The sequence below is a fragment of the Chelonoidis abingdonii genome, chromosome 20 (assembly GCF_003597395.2).
Source record: "Chelonoidis abingdonii isolate Lonesome George chromosome 20, CheloAbing_2.0, whole genome shotgun sequence".
NCBI lineage: Eukaryota > Metazoa > Chordata > Testudines > Testudinidae > Chelonoidis > Chelonoidis abingdonii.
In genome coordinates, this window is record NC_133788.1 from 14,437,723 (window position 1) to 14,457,129 (window position 19,407).

General features: G+C 47.6%; 1 protein-coding gene across 4 annotated transcripts in view; it reads left to right on the plus strand.

Annotated features, from left to right (window-relative positions):
• The window catches only part of CLUH (CLUH binding protein of NUMT mRNA), a 54,730-nt gene that overhangs the window by 19,487 nt on the left and 15,836 nt on the right, over positions 1 to 19,407 (plus strand). For 2 of the 4 annotated variants that reach the window (XM_032779443.2, XM_032779442.2), the window contains exons 2-13: positions 2,331 to 2,521; positions 4,702 to 4,873; positions 5,859 to 6,002; positions 7,327 to 7,454; positions 8,140 to 8,294; positions 9,779 to 9,904; positions 11,519 to 11,666; positions 12,612 to 12,704; positions 13,346 to 14,040; positions 15,341 to 15,555; positions 16,489 to 16,593; positions 17,764 to 17,864. In XM_032779443.2, the coding sequence (XP_032635334.1) occupies positions 2,331 to 2,521; positions 4,702 to 4,873; positions 5,859 to 6,002; positions 7,327 to 7,454; positions 8,140 to 8,294; positions 9,779 to 9,904; positions 11,519 to 11,666; positions 12,612 to 12,704; positions 13,346 to 14,040; positions 15,341 to 15,555; positions 16,489 to 16,593; positions 17,764 to 17,864 (2,273 nt within the window). Of the gene's footprint in view, positions 1 to 2,329; positions 2,522 to 4,701; positions 4,874 to 5,858; positions 6,003 to 7,326; positions 7,455 to 8,139; positions 8,295 to 9,778; positions 9,905 to 11,518; positions 11,667 to 12,611; positions 12,705 to 13,345; positions 14,041 to 15,340; positions 15,556 to 16,488; positions 16,594 to 17,763; positions 17,865 to 19,407 lie in introns of those variants that run through there. The other 2 variants (XM_075074058.1, XM_075074059.1) reach the window with 2 other exon arrangements.

The following is a 19,407-nucleotide window of genomic DNA, read 5'->3' on the forward strand; positions in this document are numbered from 1 at the left end:
CGTGCGCTAGAGTACAGCAAGGGAGCCCTTCCCCCTCCGATGGCACCCACGCAGAATCAGCCTTGTCCTAGGCTCCAGAAGTCCGGTTATGTGGGAGGGGAGGGACAGTGCTGTCATTGATGCTAGTAACCCCAGAGTAACATTTCAGGGGCATCTTGTGGCCTCATCCCGCCTCCCCCTCATGCACCAGGTTGTCTGAAGGGAGCTCTGCTCTGTAGGTGTAACAAGGGGTGCCTCTCCCCGGGGGCTCTGGGGATGTGCCTTTCAAAGACCCGGCTTCTCAGGGCACGGTTACTCGGGCAGTGTGTCTGTTCGTCTTTCCCAGCATGGCTTAGGCATGTCAGAATCCCAGTGGAGCCTTTAGTCAGCTCTGCTTGTGGTTTCTGTTAAAGCACAGCATGCGTGGGAGACGCTGTAGAGAGACACTAAACATTAGCATCTGGGCAGCCACTGCTGATGGCACCAGAGGCTGTTTAAACAGCTCTGCTGTTTACCCCGTCCCATTGGATAGGGAGAAATTGTTTCCTGCCCCATTTCTTGAATGTGCTCCCTGTTGTAATTTGGCCTTGACAGTCATCTGCCGTTAGGAGGCCAGTAAATTAGGAGTGATTGTAATCTGGAGCCATAATACCAGAATAATAATCCTATGAGAGAGGACGCTTAGTGCTTTGCTGGTGTTAATAACTTAAGTCTTGTGGCACCTTCAAGAGGCAGGCAAGTAAATATGTTTATCCTCATTTTCCAGATGGTAAAAGTGAGAGGCTGGGTGGTTACCTGACCATCCTGGGGCTGCACAAGGAGCTGATGCTTTGGGTCTAGCGAGGCTGATGCTCGCTGATGTGTATTGGAGCGTCACAATGCTTGTCTTCACTCGAATCATCTACAAAAATGGAGTAGCATGTTAAAAGCGTTTATGCAGATGCTATGGAATACCCAGAAATGCAGCTAGGAATGAGACAGTAACTCTCTAGAAGTAGTAGAAATGTAAAGAACCTATTGAGTAAGAGGATGACAATTTCATTTCATGGCAGTTTTTGAGTTTGTGACATTTGTTTTAGTTCTGTATTGGAACAAAGAAAAAAACTTACTTTCTTGGGAGGGGGGGGAAAATATCTTTTTCAGTGTGGAAAGTGGCTGTCTCCTGGTAAGGAGGGCACCAGAACAGAAGTTATTCATCTCAGATCACTCTGAATCAGGCAGAGCGGGGACTTGTACCTGGGTCTCCCACATCCCCGGTCATTGTTCTTAACCACCAGGCTACAAGGTGACAGCGTCTCTCCTTAAACCATCCTGATGAAAACTTCACTGAGACTGATGTGCTGCTTGCAAAAGCTTTCAGCTTTGAGGAAACAGCATATTTTAACTAAATTAAATTTTGTGCAGCTCTTTTATTAGATCATCCAGGCCAGCCCCTTCCTTCATGACCAGCACAGTAATATTTTCCCTACAGCACATTCCCTGGTGTTCTGCCCAGTCTCATTTCAATTATTGAGGTAGGGATTTCATATGACTCTCCAGGACACGATTTCACAGTGTTATGGATTTTGAACAGATCACTGCCGTTTATCACACTGCCAATGGCTTCTATATGTGCAGATTGTCATTAGTAAGAAAATCTGGCTATGTCCAGGCAGTAGGACCAGAGTGGGCATGGAGGAACTGCAGAACAAGAAGTCATTTCATTTTGCATGTGTCAGCTGACGTGTTCTTCAAGCAAAGTCACTCCCTGTGTACTGCAAGACATCTGCAAAGTATTTTTAAAATGTAAAAAGTTGCGTGACGCACACAGGGGCGTGGGAGCAGTTTGTGTTTCTGTGAAGTAGCTTGGGTCCCACGTGACATGCAGGTTAGCAATGAAACTGCCTGATTTTTAGCTGAACGGGAGAGCAAGGGAAGGTATTTAAGAACCTACGTAACTTGTTGGTGCACCAGTTACAGCTGCCCTCAGGCTGCAAAGCATCACACACCCATCTCTTTTCATTAAAAAGGTTCTTAAAATTGAACTGACTTTTTGTAGGTTGAGCCATTCTCCCTGTTTCTCTCTTCCCCCCTACCTGTGCCCTGCTAATTCTGCTCTCTTTGGGGGATGTGTACCCGTTGGGCAAGAGAAAGGGTGTTACGTGTGCAAGCGTTAAAGTATGGCATACCTATGTCTATTACCCACCAATTGTATGGGTGGGAAATGTAATTACTTTGGCTTTTTTTAAACCACAGATTGTTGAAATGGAGGTCACCAGCTTATGGTAGGCTGGTATGTTAAACAACCCGCGGCGACTGCCTCTGTTTGGGCCCTTGCTAAATCTCTCTCTCCTTTCCCGCGTTGTGACTAGAACATCCGTCTGGCATGGCTTTAATGAACGGTGACGGCTCTTACGAGCACCTCAAGGAGGAAACCAGGCAGAATGGCCACGAGGAGGCTGACCCAGGGGATGATGCAAATGACCAGGAAGTTATCGTCATACAGGACACTGGCTTCACCGTCAAGATTTACGCTCCGGGAATAGAACCTTTTTCCCTGCAGGTGAGCGTCGGTTGAGAACTAGGCGGTTATGAGGGAAAGACCCGGACGGGATAAGGTGCTTGTGCCCAGATTGGCTGACCCTTGCTGGCTTGCGTGTTAATCATTTATACCAGCATATAGCATGACACTTGCAAAGCTAATCTTCAAAGTGCTGTTAGACAAACGCTAACTAATTAATCCTCTCAGCCATATCTGTGTGAGGGAGGAAGGTAGGTCTGGCCTTATCCTTAGAGATGACAGGGGGGCGGGAAGAAGAGAGATGTTAAATCACTTGCCCCGGGTGTTGGGGGAAGGCGGGAAAGCAGTGTCAGGGCTGGGATTAGAACTCTGTTTCCGTGAGGTTTCCCTATACCGGCATACATAGCATGGCAAAAGCTAACCAGAAGCCTTTGAGGTTGGTGCATGTACATGGGACCATCTCTCCCAGTGAGTGAAGGGGAAAGAACAGGTGGCTGGCTGGCTGTGTTTTGGCAGAGTTGCACTTGCAGGAAGTCTGTTTAATTTAATAGTGATGCTTAGCTAGCATCTCATGGTCACAGACGCCTTTCCTCCCTGGCTGGCTGTTTTTCCTCTCCCTTCTCAAATCTTGCCTGAGGACAATGAGACAGAGCTGCAGAGGAGAAGGCAATGCGAAGGGAAAGAGAGGCGGCTGGACAAGCAAAGGGAGATGTAGTCTTGGAGGCAAACCTGTGGAGGGTCAGTTGACAACAAGGAAGGCGTTGTGCACTGGATCCTGAAACAAATGGGGAGCCAATGGCATTTGGGAGATGTGACCATGTCTCAGAGTGCCTGTAGGAGTGTGCTGTTTCCCCTCTAGTATCCAGTTGTTAGCCTTCCTACTACCACACCTTCCAACCCTGTCAGTGTGAGCCGTGGCTTTGCTTTGTATGATGGAGCAGCTTTGAGAGCTTTCCTCTCTCTTTTCATGCACCACCAGGCTTGTTCTCTCCCCTCCATTCTTGTCCAGCGGCATTGTGTAGCTGGCTGCGTGCAGCAGGATCCAAGATTAAAAATCATTCTGGATCCAAGGTCCTGAGCTTGGAGAGGCAACGTGAGCTCATGAGAGGCAAAGTCAGGCTGAGCATGTCGGGTGGAACAGCCGGCCCTTCTAGCTGCTCAGAGAAGGGCTGCCTTGCCTGGCAGAATGAGAAAGGGAGAGATCTGCTCACCTGCCTTCCTCCAGGGCTATGAGATGGGGCAGGTTCCTGAGCCTTGCTGCAGTGAGGTGCCAAGGAGGCTGTGGAAAGTGGGTCAGTCACTAGTGGTGGAGTTGGTCTCTGTAAAGGAGGTGCCTTCCACGCCCCGAGAGGGATGATAATCCATAGTCTCTTTGGGTCCCTAGGATTCCAGGTAGGTGCTTCGGGGACGGTGCTAAAAGCTGTGTGCAAATATGTGCTGCGGCTGAGAGTTAAAATGAGTTCCTGCTTGTGGGAGAGTTGTTACAGAAGCTCCTTTTTGTCACGAGAGTTGGGTTGAATATACTAGCATGTGATGTCCCCACAGGTCAGGATGGGCTTGGACATACTCGGCTGCCATTACACTTAGGCACTGAAAAAACAGCCTAGGGAAAGCTTTTTCCCGGAGTCGTCTGTGTCTCTAAATGAAAGAGGAACCGTAACTACCTGTGACCAGCAGAAAATACAGTTAACTGATTTCTGCAGCGCAACCAGATGAACCTGAATATGACTCCTTTTTCCTTTAATTCCCTTCAGCTGTTAGATTTAATAGGCTAATAATAGCAGGCTGTGCTGTTTACAGCAGCTTATGTAAACCATCCTGGGTCTGCATACCTTGAGAATGGCCAAAACAATGTTTGAAACGTGGCGGAGGGGTTAGAGAGGAGCCTCGGTAGGCCAGTCGCTCAAGTCAAGACAGCTTTGTCTGTTGCTGAAGCTGCGTGCTTGAAGGCTGAACTTCTCCCCAAAGTGCAGTGTGGCTGTACATGCACAGCACACCACTGTGTGTGCAAAGTAAACTTGATGGGGGGGGAAATAGCAGTCTCGGTTCCTAATTATCCATTTTGCCACTGGCATCCTTAAAAATCTGGCCCCAAATGCTTAATATTTTTGTAACCTTTCCTTGTTCACTCTTTTCTAGCCATAAATGCCTAGTGCCCAAGGACAAGAAGGAGGTGGAGCTGAGCATGTAACTCATTTGGTTTATTTGTTTGTTTATTTAAGGTCTCTCCTCAAGAGATGGTGCAGGAGATCCACCAAGTGCTGATGGACAGAGAGGACACCTGTCACCGAACCTGCTTTTCTCTGCAGCTGGATGGGAATGTCCTGGATAACTTTGCAGAGCTGAAAACCATTGAAGGGCTGCAGGAGGGGTCGGTGCTGAAAGTGGTTGAAGGCACGTTCTATAAACGTGGGGGGCGGAGGAACCAGCTGAGTGATAGAAAATGAAGCCTCTGGATTGTCTTTCTACAGACTTAGTACCAGTGAGGACATCGCACTTGATTGAGCTCTTTGGAGAAGGGGAGGGGCCCTCTCCGTCCCCAATGATCACTCCTTGCTGCCACCTCCTTGCCTTAGCCCTCACTTGTCAGGACCAATCCCATGGCCCATTCAGTCCTAGGCCCCTCTGGTGCCAGGCTGCAAGAAAATCAGTTGTGGACATGGTTCTTGCAGTGTGACCCCTTTCCATGGTTGGGGACTGGACTGAGATCACTCATGCAAGTCACTGAGCATCCGTCAGGCGGGGGGTAACTTCCTGTTGCCGCTAGTCTTTGCACCCTTAGCCTGCAGGGGAATGGCTAGGTAACCAGCAAACTACTGGGTCCCACGTAGTATCCATGAACGGTGAAGTTGATCATATAAAGCAAGTCAGGCCCTGGGAGGGCAGCAATTGCACAGTGGGGGGTATTCCTGTATCCAGTGAGCTTCACCCATGCCAAATATGCCAGGGGCAAATGCCACTTCGTGGCTGCCCTGTCTGCCTAAAGCAGAACACACCAGCAGAATAGTGGAATCCAACTCCATCCTCAGTCGTCTTCTCTGGTTATTGGAGTTTGGGCTCATAGGCTGTACCTGCTTCCCAAGAAAGGCCCTGAAAGCTTACAGATGAGGTCAGGCGGCTTGCGAGACCTTTTTCACGCAGGCAGAGGTGTCTTGTCATGCTGCAGCAACGCGCAAGTGGATGGTGATGTAAAATTGCCAGTGGCTCTTTGTGCTTGTGCCTCCCTTGCTTGTCCTTAGTGAGGGACAAGAACGGCTATAAAATGAGGTGGGCAAAATTAATCCCTGGCTGAGCTCCCTGTGTGTGCAGAGACCTTCCAGAGCCACGATGGGTGCAAACTGTGGTGACCCTGAGACTCTCTCTCCCTTCTGATGATCAGAGCCCTACACAGTACGGGAAGCCAGGATACACGTGCGTCACATTCGGGACCTTCTGAAGAGCCTTGACCCGTCCGATGCTTTCAATGGCGTGGACTGCAATTCGCTCTCATTCCTGAGCATCTTCACGGAAGGAGACCTAGGAGGTATGGGACAGAAGGCTTCTCGGGTTTGAGGAACCCCTCCGCTGTGGTGGAAAATGCAGCCGTTCCACCACGCTGAGCGCTTAATCGATTAAAGTGCTTGGTTTAATGTCTGGATGCCCCATATCAGTGGGGCCTAGGGGACAAACTCTCAACACGCCTTCCCTGATATAAATGATCTATTGTTAAGTGACTAGACGCTGTGGAGTCAGGAGTCCTGACTGTTCTTCCTGGTTCTGTCACTAGCTGCAGGCCATTTAATGTGTACTTTGTCTATATTAGGTGCTTGTGTGGCTTAAATGACTGCAGGATGTGAGCGCACTTTCCCAGGCTCTAACGTGAAGGTGTGCAGTAGAGAGAGTTCTAGGTGGGGGACTGTTTGTCTATTCAAATATTGGCCAAAACTTTCAAAACCTGGTGCCCAGCGTTAGGATCCCAAGTCTGTATCTGGATAAGCAACCTGAATTTCACAAGTGTTGAGCAGCCAGCCACTCTCATTTGGGAAGTGTCGTAACCCAGGAACGTTAAGCTGCAGTTATATTTAGGTATGGCAGAATTTGATTTTTTTTTTCCTCCATAATTTTGACAGATCAATTGTTTGTTTTTTAAATTTTTTTTAATTATTTTATCAATCTTAAATCTTGGCAGTTACAAGAAATTATGGGGTAGTCAGCCAATAATTATTTAATGACAGTCAACACTGAGATTCAAGAAGGTAAAGTTTTATAAGGGTTCAAACACAAGTTTCACCATCGCATGTCAAAATACACAAAGTAAGTGGCCTTAAATCAAATTCTAATGGGTTCTAAAGCCACTTTTTTCTTACTTTGCCTGTCTGTACATTTTGATTATTATTGACGGAAACATTGTTCCATTGGTTAGCGTGCATATGGTGAAATGGATGTTTATTGATGAAAAATCTAATCCTTCTAAGGCTAGTTATATTCATGCTGGGATGTTTTCACTCTTAGAAGCGAAACGGAAAGGTGGAAATTGTTGTTTCCGGATACACTAGCTTACAAGGCAGAGGTAACCTTTCAAAGGGTTATAAACATCTAACTCCTTTAGGTTGCTTTGCAAACTCCAGCCTCGATGCTTAATAAAAACCACTCCGTGCTATAATGTTAATGTCAGGCTGGGAGAAGGGAGCAGCTGTCAGTTGTTTGCATAGTGGTCGTAGCTTAAGTGTAGTTCCAACAGTCCAAACAGATGGGGTCAATTCTGGAGGGGGATTCCAGCAATCGAATCCCACGTGGAAATATTCTGCACTGCATGCGACCAGGCAGTCACTGTGCAGCACTCATCTCCTGTCTGTCCGTTTGTTTAGACAGTGGGAAACGGAAGAAGAAAGGTACTGAAATGGAACAAATTGACTGCACCCCTCCGGAACATATCCTGCCAGGTGGCAAAGAGAGACCTCTTTGTGCCCTCCAGCCCCAGAACAGAGACTGGAAGGTAGAGTTCTCTAGCATCTTTGAAGATGGCTGTCTGGGCCCCTCTTGAAGGGACACATTCAGGGATTGAAAGTTACATTGAAGTGACCTTTGGGACTTGCTCTGGTGAGTGCTGGACCTGTGCCTGAATAGCTAGCACTGCTAGGCCACCGGCATAAAGTTTAAGGTCCAGTATTTTGCACACAGACTACACGGGATAGGTGGATCACTTTATAGCAGTGACCCATTGTCTTGAAAGGGTTGAGGGAGGAGGAGAGATCTTGCGTTTCTACCCCTTGCAAATTCTAGGATACTGGGGCTTCAGATTGCTTTAGTCTAATTACACTGGTGCTTCCCATACCTTCCCATTTGGATTCCAACACAGCTTTTGCAGCTGCTGTTTTGAGAACCATTGCGTCAAGAAATCCATGCCTTGTACTGTCTAAAGCCATGGAGGATCTGCTCTTCAACTATGGATAAAGAGCGACGCTCTGATGCTTGGGTGTGAGCTGTAGAATATCCCATGGGCAAGACTTGCAAAGTGCTTAGTGGGTGCGTACTTTCAGGACCACTAACTTGGCAGGGACTGATGGGGTGTGTGAGAGAGAGAGAGCTTGCACATGAGTGTGTGCATTCTAGCCATGTGAAGTGTGTTGTGAAACAGGGGATCCGGACTGATGGAAGCGCTCGTGTTGTGTGCTTCACAGCCTTTGCAGTGCCTAAAAGTCTTGACCATGAGTGGCTGGAACCCCCCTCCTGGCAACCGGAAAATGCATGGAGACCTCATGTATCTGTACATCATCACTGTGGAGGATCGACACGTTAGTATCACTGCGTCCACCAGAGGATTTTACCTGAATCAGTGAGTAAATATGACTCTCCTCCTCTTGTTTGCCTTAACTGGCTTAAAACGAAGTGTCTTTATCTCGGTAGTGAGTAGCCTAATATAACCCTGCATTTATGCAAGATCCTAGGTGTTACCATTCTGGATTGAGCTACTTGGCCAAGTCTGGTATCCTTCCTCAGCAGTAGATAAGTGCCTGATTCTTTAGAAGAAGGTAACACTTTCCGTGATGCTCCAAGCTAATTGTGCAGTGGTGTTTGAAATGGGAGGCAATTCCTTCCTGACCCCCATGGTGATCATCTTATGCCTTGAAGCATGTGTCTATCCCAGCCTTGCAAAATCTGGCAGTTGACCAGCCCAGGCATATATTTTACTTGCCCATCCTTTACCATGACTGTAGATGATAAACAGTGAGGTCAGTGACTAGAGCTTCTAGGTGCTACATTAATGCAAATAATAAATAAACGGATTGTGTTGTGCTTGCTGTGAGTGAGTAGAATTTTGCCAGACTAGCTAATCTCCTTGGCAAATGTAGCTGATGGGCTGGAAGATGGTAAGGTCCTAATTCATGGAGGAAACAGTAGTCTGAACTAGAACCAGACCCCCTTCACTAAGGAGGAGAACGTGCAAGTTGAGGGTGTCTGTGTTCTGCTCTCCTTCAGAGGGAGAGTGAGCCACTGAGACCAATGCAAAGCCAGCTCACAGAAGAAATAATTGAAGAGAAGCTTTTATGGGTGGTCTGTAGCCCTTTTCAAAATCTGCAGGGTTGGGACTAGGAAAGTAAAAAGTTTAAGCGTGTGCATAACTTAACTCCTGTGAGTAAAGTGTCTGATTTTTAGGCCATTGGAATGCAGGTGGTGTTGCCCACAGTCAAAATAAACTACTCCTGATAAGAGTTTCCGAGAATGTGGCCTGCAGACCAATAGCTGGTGAACTGTGGTGAGATCTGGTTCGTGTGGTCCTGGTGACTCCACCTTCTCAAATCTAACATTCTATTTCTTGTCCGAATATTCCGTGAAAGCTATTTAAAAAAAGCAACTGCTCTTTGACCAGGAGTGGATCTGGGAGGCAGGTCTTCCCGATTTGGGAAGGGAGAGGTCTATTAAGAGGTGGTCCATGTGATCAAAACACAGAAGAAGCCCTGCTCGTGAAATCCACCTTTCAAGCTAGGAAGGGAAAACATAACTCTGATGGTGGCTAGACTGATTCTAGTAACATTTGCTACCCCATCTATCAGGATGCAGGCTCAAAGATGCTGATTGTGGTTTAAGTGGAGGGAGTAGATGACCCTCAACGGAGCCTATTACAGCCTATCTGACTAGTAGAGAACATGTCACAAAGGTCTCTATTTTGCAAATCTTGCGTCTGGTTTTTTTTTTTTCCCATCTTGAGCCATTTCATACGGTGTGTAAATTAAAAGCTGCCAAAATGCCACCGCCTTATCTTGACAAGACAGTGGTATTTTTATTTCTGCTGTAACAAGAGCTTCTTTCTCTTTGCAGGTCGACAGCATATAATTTTAATCCTAAACCTGCCAATCCGAGTTTTCTCAGTCATTCCCTGGTGGAACTCCTTAACCAGATCAGCCCGACCTTCAAAAGAAATTTCGCAGCTCTTCAGAAGAAACGGTAGCAGCAGTGTTTCCATGTTGAGCTGCCTTGGCTTTTCTGATTGGTCAAATGGCTTGGTGTGAGGTTCAGATATTTGGCTTGCTGTCCAGGGGATTGCATGGTGCTGTCTGGCTCGTAACACTCTTCTTCAGTCAGAGCTGGGGGATGCTTACAGGAAATTAGATGAAACTTTGCATTTTTGTAGCAAGGATCTCCAAGCTTTTTACAAATGGTATCTCTGTGAGGTAGGTAGTGAAATCCTCATTTCAGATGGGGAAGCTAAGGTGCAGAGCTGAAGTGATTTGCCCAGGGCTACTCAGCAAGTCGGTGACAGAGCTGTGCATGGAACCCAGGAGTCCTGACATCTAATCCCCTTGGTAGCTTTTCCGGAAACCATTAGACCACCTTCCCTGAGAGCATGTAAACATATTAGCATAAGGCCTGCTTTTTGGCTGGAACTCTTAAGTTCCTTGTCACTGCACTGATTAGAAATCTAATGTCTATGCCTGTGTACAAGGTTGGGTTCCGGGGAGTACATGAGAAAGGGACACCCTTTTTTTCTTGGGGCTTTAACCCCAGTAAAGGTGGGACTGGAAGAACAAATGCCCTCAGGAATCTATGGAGCAGATATCTTATTGCGATTGGTGTGCCTAGCCAGGCACCAAAGAGTTAATGAAAAGCAGTACGCGGTTCTGTAACAGTCCTTGATAGATCTTAGCATTCTTGCATGGACATAGAGAACTAAGACTAAAACCAGTATAATATGAGGGAAAGTATCGCACAGTGATTTTGTTTAAAACTACTCTTCTGATCATTACAAACCTGCAAACACGCATGCGTGTGAATTTCTTGTAAATCTGTGTAACTTTATTTTTTATTATTACATGTGCTAATTGTTTTATAACCTTGTCCTTGCGATAGGGACCCACTTACTCTGCTCCCAGACAAAACCTTTGGAGAGTCCACTTAATGAACTGTCTGGGCTCTGCAGGATATAAATTGACACACACGTTCAAAAATCCTGCATCTGGTCTCATTAGGGAGATGAAAGTGACACTATACGAAAGCTAGAAATTAGCTGTGGCCTGAAACCCTCCACTGTGACTATCTGGCCATTTTAAAAAATGATTAGTCTGTTGCCTGTTGAGTCAGAACTGAGTACAGATGGGATTCTGACACCTGCTGAGAGCAGAGAAGCTACACAAAAGGCCATTAGATGAAGCTTGCTTTTTCGCTTCACTGGCAGATACACTATATTTTTATAACAACAATCCCTCTGGGCCAGGGCTTAGCACAGGCATGACCCTAGCTCCAACATAGAGTGACTTAACACATCTGTAAGATTGGGGTGGGGAGAGCTTTCTCCATACAAAGCTAGCTTGGTTCCAAGAACAAGACTGAATAAAAGGTACCAAGCCCAGTTTATTCTCCACGTTGCTGTTGAGTTTTAGGCCAGTTCCGAGCGTGGGTCTTGATCAGATGACACTTGTTGAGCTGGCTGTGTTACCTTTATAGGGCTGATGTTGGGTCTTGTTGATAAGCTTTTGTTGGGGAGGAGAATTCTTGTTGTGTTCTCCAAATCTAAAGTCCACTTCAGTGGAAATAATCTGATAGCTGTGAACTCCTGCCTAGGGTTCAGAGGCATCCCTTTGAAAGGATAGCCACCCCCTTCCAGGTTTACAGTTGGACGGCACCACAGGCAGAGCACGCCATGGACTGCGTGAGGGCGGAAGATGCTTATACGTCAAGGCTGGGCTATGAAGAGCACATACCTGGACAGGTATATCTAGCTGCATGCTGTACGACTGTTCATGATGGTGATGATGCTCTTAGTGCCTTTCACAAAGAGAACTGAAAATTGCTTACCAAGGGATAACAACCTCCCGGCATCCATGGGAAGCAAGGGGAGAATTAATATCCTCATCTTGCAGGTAGAGGCACAAAACAGCAAGTGTCCTGTGCAAGGTGTGTCTCAGAGCCAGGATCCTGACAATCTTAGCTACCTTCTTCAACCATTAAATTTGCCTCCTGTCCTTCCACCTGATAGAATTATCTTGCAGCTCAGATCATAACATTGCTCTGCACATGGACCTCTCTGGAGAAGTATCTTTTGCAGCATGTTTGCGGGGGTGGGGTTGTTTTTTTTTTTTTTAATAAAGGTTTAGGCCCTGATACTGCAAAGGCTTATATACCCATGTTCAACTTCACTCACTGTGAGTAATCCCACTGAAGTCAGGAAACTACAGTGAGTACACAAAATTAAGCTTCGGCAGAACTCCTTGCAGGATCAGGACCTAAATGACTGGCTAGTCCTCCTTCCTGAGCGCTTGGCTTGAAACAGCCCTTAGGGCTTGATGGCTGTGGCCCTAAGAATGTTGAAAGTTCCTTGGGGTTGCAAAATATTGGTTCTCTGCCCAGCTGTAATATAATTAAATCTCAGTATGCTGGCTAATTAATTCAGCATCGCATTACATCAAACCCTTTGTTGATATTCCAGCTAAGCTGCACTGGGTAACTGGGACAATGCAAGATCTATCACAGCTTGCTGTTTAAATGAACTTTAGCTGTGAGTGTGCTGCTGCTGAGGAATTTCTTTTTAAATGCTATGCAGTTCTGACTTCATTTGCCTTTCTGATCTGGAGTGGGGGGTAGACTCCTGCAAACTAGCTCGTAAACTACAAATACCAACCCCACCCCTGTTTCACCTGAGACTTGCCCCTTTCAGACCAGAGACTGGAACGAGGAGTTGCAAACCACACGAGAGCTACCCCGCAAGAATCTGCCAGAGAGGCTGCTGAGAGAACGAGCCATTTTCAAGGTAATCTTGAGGTGTGTGTGTGTGGGGGGGGGGGGATTAGACACAAATTGTAGGTAATCCATTCCCAGTCCAATTAGAGACCCACCCTGGGTTGACTGAGAGCTTCGCTGGAGCTTTGTGGTTTAATCTTTATAAGCCCAGATGCTTTGCCTCAGGTGTCTAAGATTCAGGCCAGGAGCTTTGTCTTCATCTCTCCCCATCTCCCAGACTGATGGGAGAGACTCGTTCTCCTGATGTCCCTGCTCTGCTCGTGCTGCCAGCAATGGCGGAGTCTCCTCCCAGCCCAGTGCTCCTGTTTCATACCACGCAGCCTTGCTTTGAACCGGGGGGGAGGGGCATTCAGCAAATGGGGCAGGTCAGGGATTAGCTCCCATTGGTCAGATACCTTCTCATGGTAGCACCCCAAGGGGCCAAGCTGAAGAAACAGGAGCCAGTCCATAAAGTGTTCAGTATCTAAGTATCAGCCAGACTCGTGAGGGTGAAAACCGCTCTCCCGGCCATTGGCCCCCGTGAGGTGGTGGCTGAGGGGATTTCAGGCAGAATGGAGGGCAAGTGCTGGGAGTATGTTGTCAGTGGACAGCCTGCTCTCTTTACCCAGCTCACTCCTGCCTTCATGCTTCCCTTCGCCTCCTAACACACAGGTCCACAGCGACTTCACAGCGGCTGCTACCAGAGGAGCCATGGCCGTCATCGATGGCAACGTCATGGCCATCAATCCCAGTGAGGAGACCAAGATGCAGATGTTCATCTGGAACAACATTTTCTTCAGCCTGGGCTTCGATGTCCGCGACCACTACAAGGACTTCGGGGGGGACGTCGCCGCCTACGTGGCGCCCACCAACGACCTCAACGGGGTGCGGACCTATAACGCGGTGGACGTTGAGGGGCTGTACACGTTGGGGACCGTGGTGGTGGATTACCGGGGTTACCGGGTCACGGCACAGTCCATCATTCCAGGGATCTTAGAACGAGAGCAGGAGCAGAGCGTCATCTACGGGTCGATAGACTTCGGCAAGACCATTGTCTCTCACCCCAAGTACCTGGAGCTGCTGGAGAAGACCAGCCGGCCCCTCAAGATCCAGAAGCACAAAGTTCTGAATGACAAGAACGAGGAGGTGGAGCTGTGCTCGTCTGTGGAGTGCAAAGGCATCATTGGCAATGATGGACGCCACTATATCCTTGACCTGCTCCGCACCTTTCCCCCCGACCTGAACTTTTTGCCGGTCGAAGGGGAGGAGATGCCGGAAGAATGTAAGAAAATGGGATTTCCCAAGCAGCACAGGCACAAGCTTTGCTGTCTCAGGCAGGAGCTGGTGGATGCCTTTGTAGAGCACAGGTGAGTTCAGCAGAGTTCACCCCACCCACCCAGCCCTGCTGGGTGATATCAGCACAGGCCAGAATGCATGCAGCATCGTTCCAGAGATGCTGCATCCTAGCAAAACTTCCATTTGCATGTAGCTAATATTTTTTTTTTTCCCCTCATCCCCCACCCCGACAGGTGCTGTTATAAAAACTTTCTTGGTGAGAGATTAAAACAGTGGGGCTTCTGAAAGGCTTATGGAAGAACTGAGGAAGGATGTCGTGGTTTTAATCTCCAGTTCTTTCTCCTTTCCCCAAAAATGCCCTGCACAATCAGTGTCTAGGTAATAAGAGTGGTGCTGCTCCTGTAGCACTAGTCTTCTAAGGATCTCCAAGCACTTTAGACGCTCCCTGAGCCCCGTGGAGGCAAGAAAGGGTTATGTACATACAGAGATCATGGCAACTGCCCTCTAGGGCGGACCGTAGCAGCTGCGTGACACTGCATGGTGTTTACGTGAGAGATTGAACAAGAACACCATGTCCTGTGGCAACTGCAAGAGGCAGGGAACTACCTGAGCTGAGGTTAACTCTCCGACTTCTGTGTGGCCGCCTGTGGGATATTGAGTTACCACACATGGTCAGGATCTAGATTTCCCTCGCCGTCTCTGACGGTGCGGGCCTGGCCCTCTTGCCGTGCTGAGACACTGCTTCAGTGCTGACTCCAGGAGAAACGCCACCTGCTGAATCACCAGTCTCACTTCCTACTGCAGCGAGGTGTTTCTTGGAGTGCTACCCCCTCCTTAACTGCTCAGCTTTAGCCCTGCCAGGCCAACAGCACGGGGGTCCTGCCACTCACTGACCCATATAAAGTAGGTAAAACTCCATCTGTTACGGTCTTAGGTAAGTGCTGCTGCTGTTCTTATAGGAGCCCTGTGCTCCTGGACCTTCTGAGATCAGACATTGGAGATAGAGGGACCCCTAAGCTATATCCTGTGGTTAGTGGCAGAAAGCAGTGTACTGACGGCGGGGAGTTAATTTCCCAGCATGATGGCTATTGAACAGTGCAGCAGCCCTAACACCAGTAGTGACTGTGGCTCACCAGTGGGCCAATGTCCTGTCTGTCGGTCAAGTGTCGTACTGCTCCGCTGTCTGAGATGTGGACTATGACATGCCCTGGCAGGGTTCAGATGGTCCATCTTTAGCCTCTGTGATCTTATATCTATCAGAGAAAGAGCAAGCCTTTTGGATTATCCTCTAGTCTGGTTGTTTGGCTCATCGGGATTATTTTGCTGAATGCTGCATTGTTTAGATCTGTCCTGTCCTGTCCTGTCCTGTAGATATCTCTTATTCATGAAACTGGCTGCTCTGCAGCTGATGCAGCAGAAGGCCAACAAGCAGGAGAACTTGGGCGTGCTGGAGAATGGGGCCTCCGCAGAGAATGGAACAGTGGGAAGCGAGAAATCGGAATCAGATGATAAAATAGAGGAGAACGTGGCTGGATTAGATCAGGTTAAAGAGCTGGCAGAGACCATTGCATCTGATGATGGAACAGGTACCCACTCCCCATGCACCACAAAAGGGCCACGCTTTTCCTGGTAGCTTTTGGATTGGGTGACGAATCAAAACGGCTCCAAGTTGGTGCGTCGCAATAAATGAACGCGTGCCGTGGCTCAGACCGGAACGCCGTGCCTTCACCAGTACTAGCACTTGAGTATTTACCTGGCACTGTTCAAACACTGGCAAATTAACCCTCATGGCATGCCTGAGCAGGGATTAGCAACCCTGAAACACAGTGGGACTCTGTCAGTGCTGGGATTAGAATGTGGGAATCTCTGGTCTGTGTCCTCTTCAGCCACTTGACTGGGCTGTCTCATGCGCTTTCCCTGCCACTGAAAATATAAGAGAGACAAGGTGGGGAGGCAATATCTTTTGTTGGACCAGCTTCTGTTGGTGAGAGAGCCAGGCTTTCGAGCTAGACAGAGCTTTTCTTCAGGTCTGGGACAGGTACTCTGCATGTCACCACTAACTACAAGATCGAACAGAGTTCAGCATAAGTAGGCTCCCAGCGCTGCATGCTGAAAACACTGTTGCTCTCTCTAGGAATCTCTTTGCCATGACTGTGTTGTACATGTGGGAGGGTATTTTCAAAGGGGCTTTGGGGGAGAGGCACCTGAATTCCATCCAAAATTAATAGGAATTGTGCCCCCAACTGAAAGTCCCAGTATTGTTTTTTTTGCAGTGGAGAGATGCACTCTCAGTACTGAATTCTGTGCCCTTGTCTGGGTTTTGTGGTCTGTATCTGTACCCCAAACAATATTGCACTGCCAAATGCTTTACAGTGGCCTTTTGCAGAGCAGTGCAGCAACATCACTTCTCCGTAATAAAACTTGCCTCTTACTTTAATGTCTGCTGTGGGCTGTCTTTCGAATCTGCATTACTTTTTTCTAACTCTTTACCAAGTCTCTCTGTCTCCTTCCTTACCCAGTGGATCCCAAAAGCAGAGAGGTGATTCAAAATGCCTGCAAAGCCGTGGGTTCCATCAGCGACACGTCCTTTGACATTCGGTTTAACCCGGATATCTTCTCACCAGGTAGGGGCTCAGAGGGATGGCCTTGAAACTGTTCAGAATAGAGTGTAGACTCCCTTTCTGCTCTTGCACAGGGCCTGGGGCAGAAAGATGCAATGTAATTGTTTGTAATGCTTGGAGCTACCACACGTAGGCTGCCTCCCTGCACTTGCTGGTGGTCTGAAGAATGCTGGCCTGGCACATGGAGCTGGCTCTCCATCATCCCAGCTGCTAGACCACATCAGTGGAGGCGGAGAAACACATTAAACACGATCCTGATGTTGTCCCCGTAAACAATTGCTGTGGCTGTCACATGGCAGCTGTTTGAATCTCCTCAGTGCGGGAAGGAGCAGTTCTCAAACTGAGAGTGAGGACCCCAAAGTGGGTCACGACCCCATTTTAATGATCTGCTCAGGCAGGTTTCTGGGGTCGCGGTGCAGTGAAGTTTGAGAGCCTCTGCTCTCAGATCACAAACCAAACCCACTGACTTGCTGTAAGCTGATCACAGCTTGTCCATACGAGTCAGGATCCTCGGGTACATCTGTTGGTGACTAAATTAGATGCTGGAAATGCTTCCTCAGTGCTGTATTATCTCTTTGGGGGTGAGTGTCCTAACCCCATGGTCTGAAACAGGAGCTGCGCATGCGCGGTCGAAAGCAGCAGGATTTGACTCTATATCTTGGCCTGGAAATAAATGCGGTAGAAGCCGTGTTCAGCTGAAATCCACAAGCACCTTTTTCATGCTGATGGTGAAGACAGGGCTGTTGCTGACTCTGCATGGGATGGCAGCTTAAAGGAGGTTATTTTAACCTGAGTCCATCTGATGGAAGGGCTTAAGGAGCTTCTAGTGCTTGCACGATGTTTTGATCCTTCTGACAAAACATACCCTCTCTCATTTCACTGACTCTTCATTTTAGCCCTGTGAGTGTGCATGGCACTTCGGAATGTGCCAGACAAAGACAAGAATGAGCAGGTATGGAACGAAGCAAAGCAGCCTGTAACAAACACAGCATGGATCATGGTTATTCCAGCTGGTGTGCTCTGCAGAACTGACAGGTCTCAAAGAGCATCTTTATAACAGGAAAGGGCAAAGCACTTCTGTTTATTGCCACATGCTCTTGTATGTATATTTTGAGAATTAAGGGCTTTTTTTCCCTGTCGTTCCGTTTCTCAGCTCTTCAATTTCCCTCCTAGGTGTTCGTTTCCCTGAGTCCAGCAAAGAGGAAATGCAGGATCAGAAGCAGTTATTAAAGGATGCCGCTGCTTTCTTACTGTCATGCCAAATCCCAGGCTTGGTAAGGCACTGGGGGGTTGTGCTGATCTTCTCCATCAAATCTTGCCTCACATCTGGCCAGGCAGCACAGCTGTGCAGTTATTGCTCATCTTAAACAGTGGGTGGATTCTCGTGCTGGCAAATGGAAGTTGTGAAATACAAAGAACAATGTAAACATCTCTGGTGGTGCAAAGAGAAGAGGGGTTTTCTCTTTCACAGCCCCTAGTTTAGAAGGAAAAATGTGCCACGGAACAAAGAACTCTATCAACGGTATTTCCCTACTACCATTTTCTGAAGCTGTAAAATAATCTTCAGTTATAGTATCATGGAAATTGCAAATGAAACAGACCTATTGGATCACCCCAATCATTATTCCAGTCAGTGCTTCCCTGGCGTGGATTAAACACTGACCACGTCATGTCTGCAGACAGGAACTTCTGAAAACGAACTCAATGTGGCAGAGAGAGAGCTGTGTAAATGCAATGCTAAGATGCACTACAAAATACACTGTAATCACAAAATGGAACAGTGAAAATATTCTCTGCCTGCTCACCCTCACGCTGACCCTGCATGTATTGATGGTGACTTAAAAAAACAACCACCCCACAATAACCAATTGGATTTGTGACCTTTCTGTTTTTGCTAGAATTGAAAGGGCTATGGAGGGGGTTACTTTTTAAGAGCTCTTTCTGATTGTTAATGTAAGAAACGTCTGCCATTTCCTGTTTTCCTGAAGGCATTTTGGGGGGCAGATTCTTGTGTGTGGTGTGCAGTCATGCGCTCTAATTGAAGGGTAGAGCTGGTGAATCTACAAAGCTCTCTTCTCTCCAGAGTGCTCTTTAGTCACTAAGAGAGAAATAAACAATGAATGAAAATCTCTTCCTGTATCAATTGCTTGGCTTTCACATGCTTCTGATGTCATCATTTCACTGATTCAGTATTTGTCATAACTCTCAACACCCAAAACGCTCATCTTAAAAAACCCTGAGAAAAATCAACCCTTCCCCCTTATACCAGAGTAAAACAATAAAAAAAGGCACACACTCAATTTTTTTTCTTTGTTGAATACTTAGTCTACAATGAGCAGCATAACTAGGGATCAAAAATACTACACAACTGTGTGTGTGTGTGTGTGTGTGTGTGTGTGTGTGGGTGTGTACGTGCAGGAGCATACAAACTAGGTGACAGACACGTATAGAGCTGCTGTGTACCCACCCTCCCACCCATTCTCAATATGTGAAGGTAACTTGCACAAATGTATTTAAAACTCAAGGGGATGCATTTACATTTGCATTGTTCATTGTACTTCACGACTTCCATTTGCCAGCACTAGAAACCGATACCTCTTATCTCGCCCAGCCCTGGCCTCTCTCCCCAGCCCAACTCTACCTCTTTTTGTGATTTGTAGAGAGCATGGGAAATGTGGTAGTTCTTTCCTTCAGCAGCCAGGAGGGGAGACCATCTCTTGTTTCTCCCTGTTCCTTAGTTGGTAGGTTCCCGCTTGCAGGAGGTTGGGTAAATGGCTCCAGACAGGTGGATTTGCACAGCATTCCCTGATACAGCCG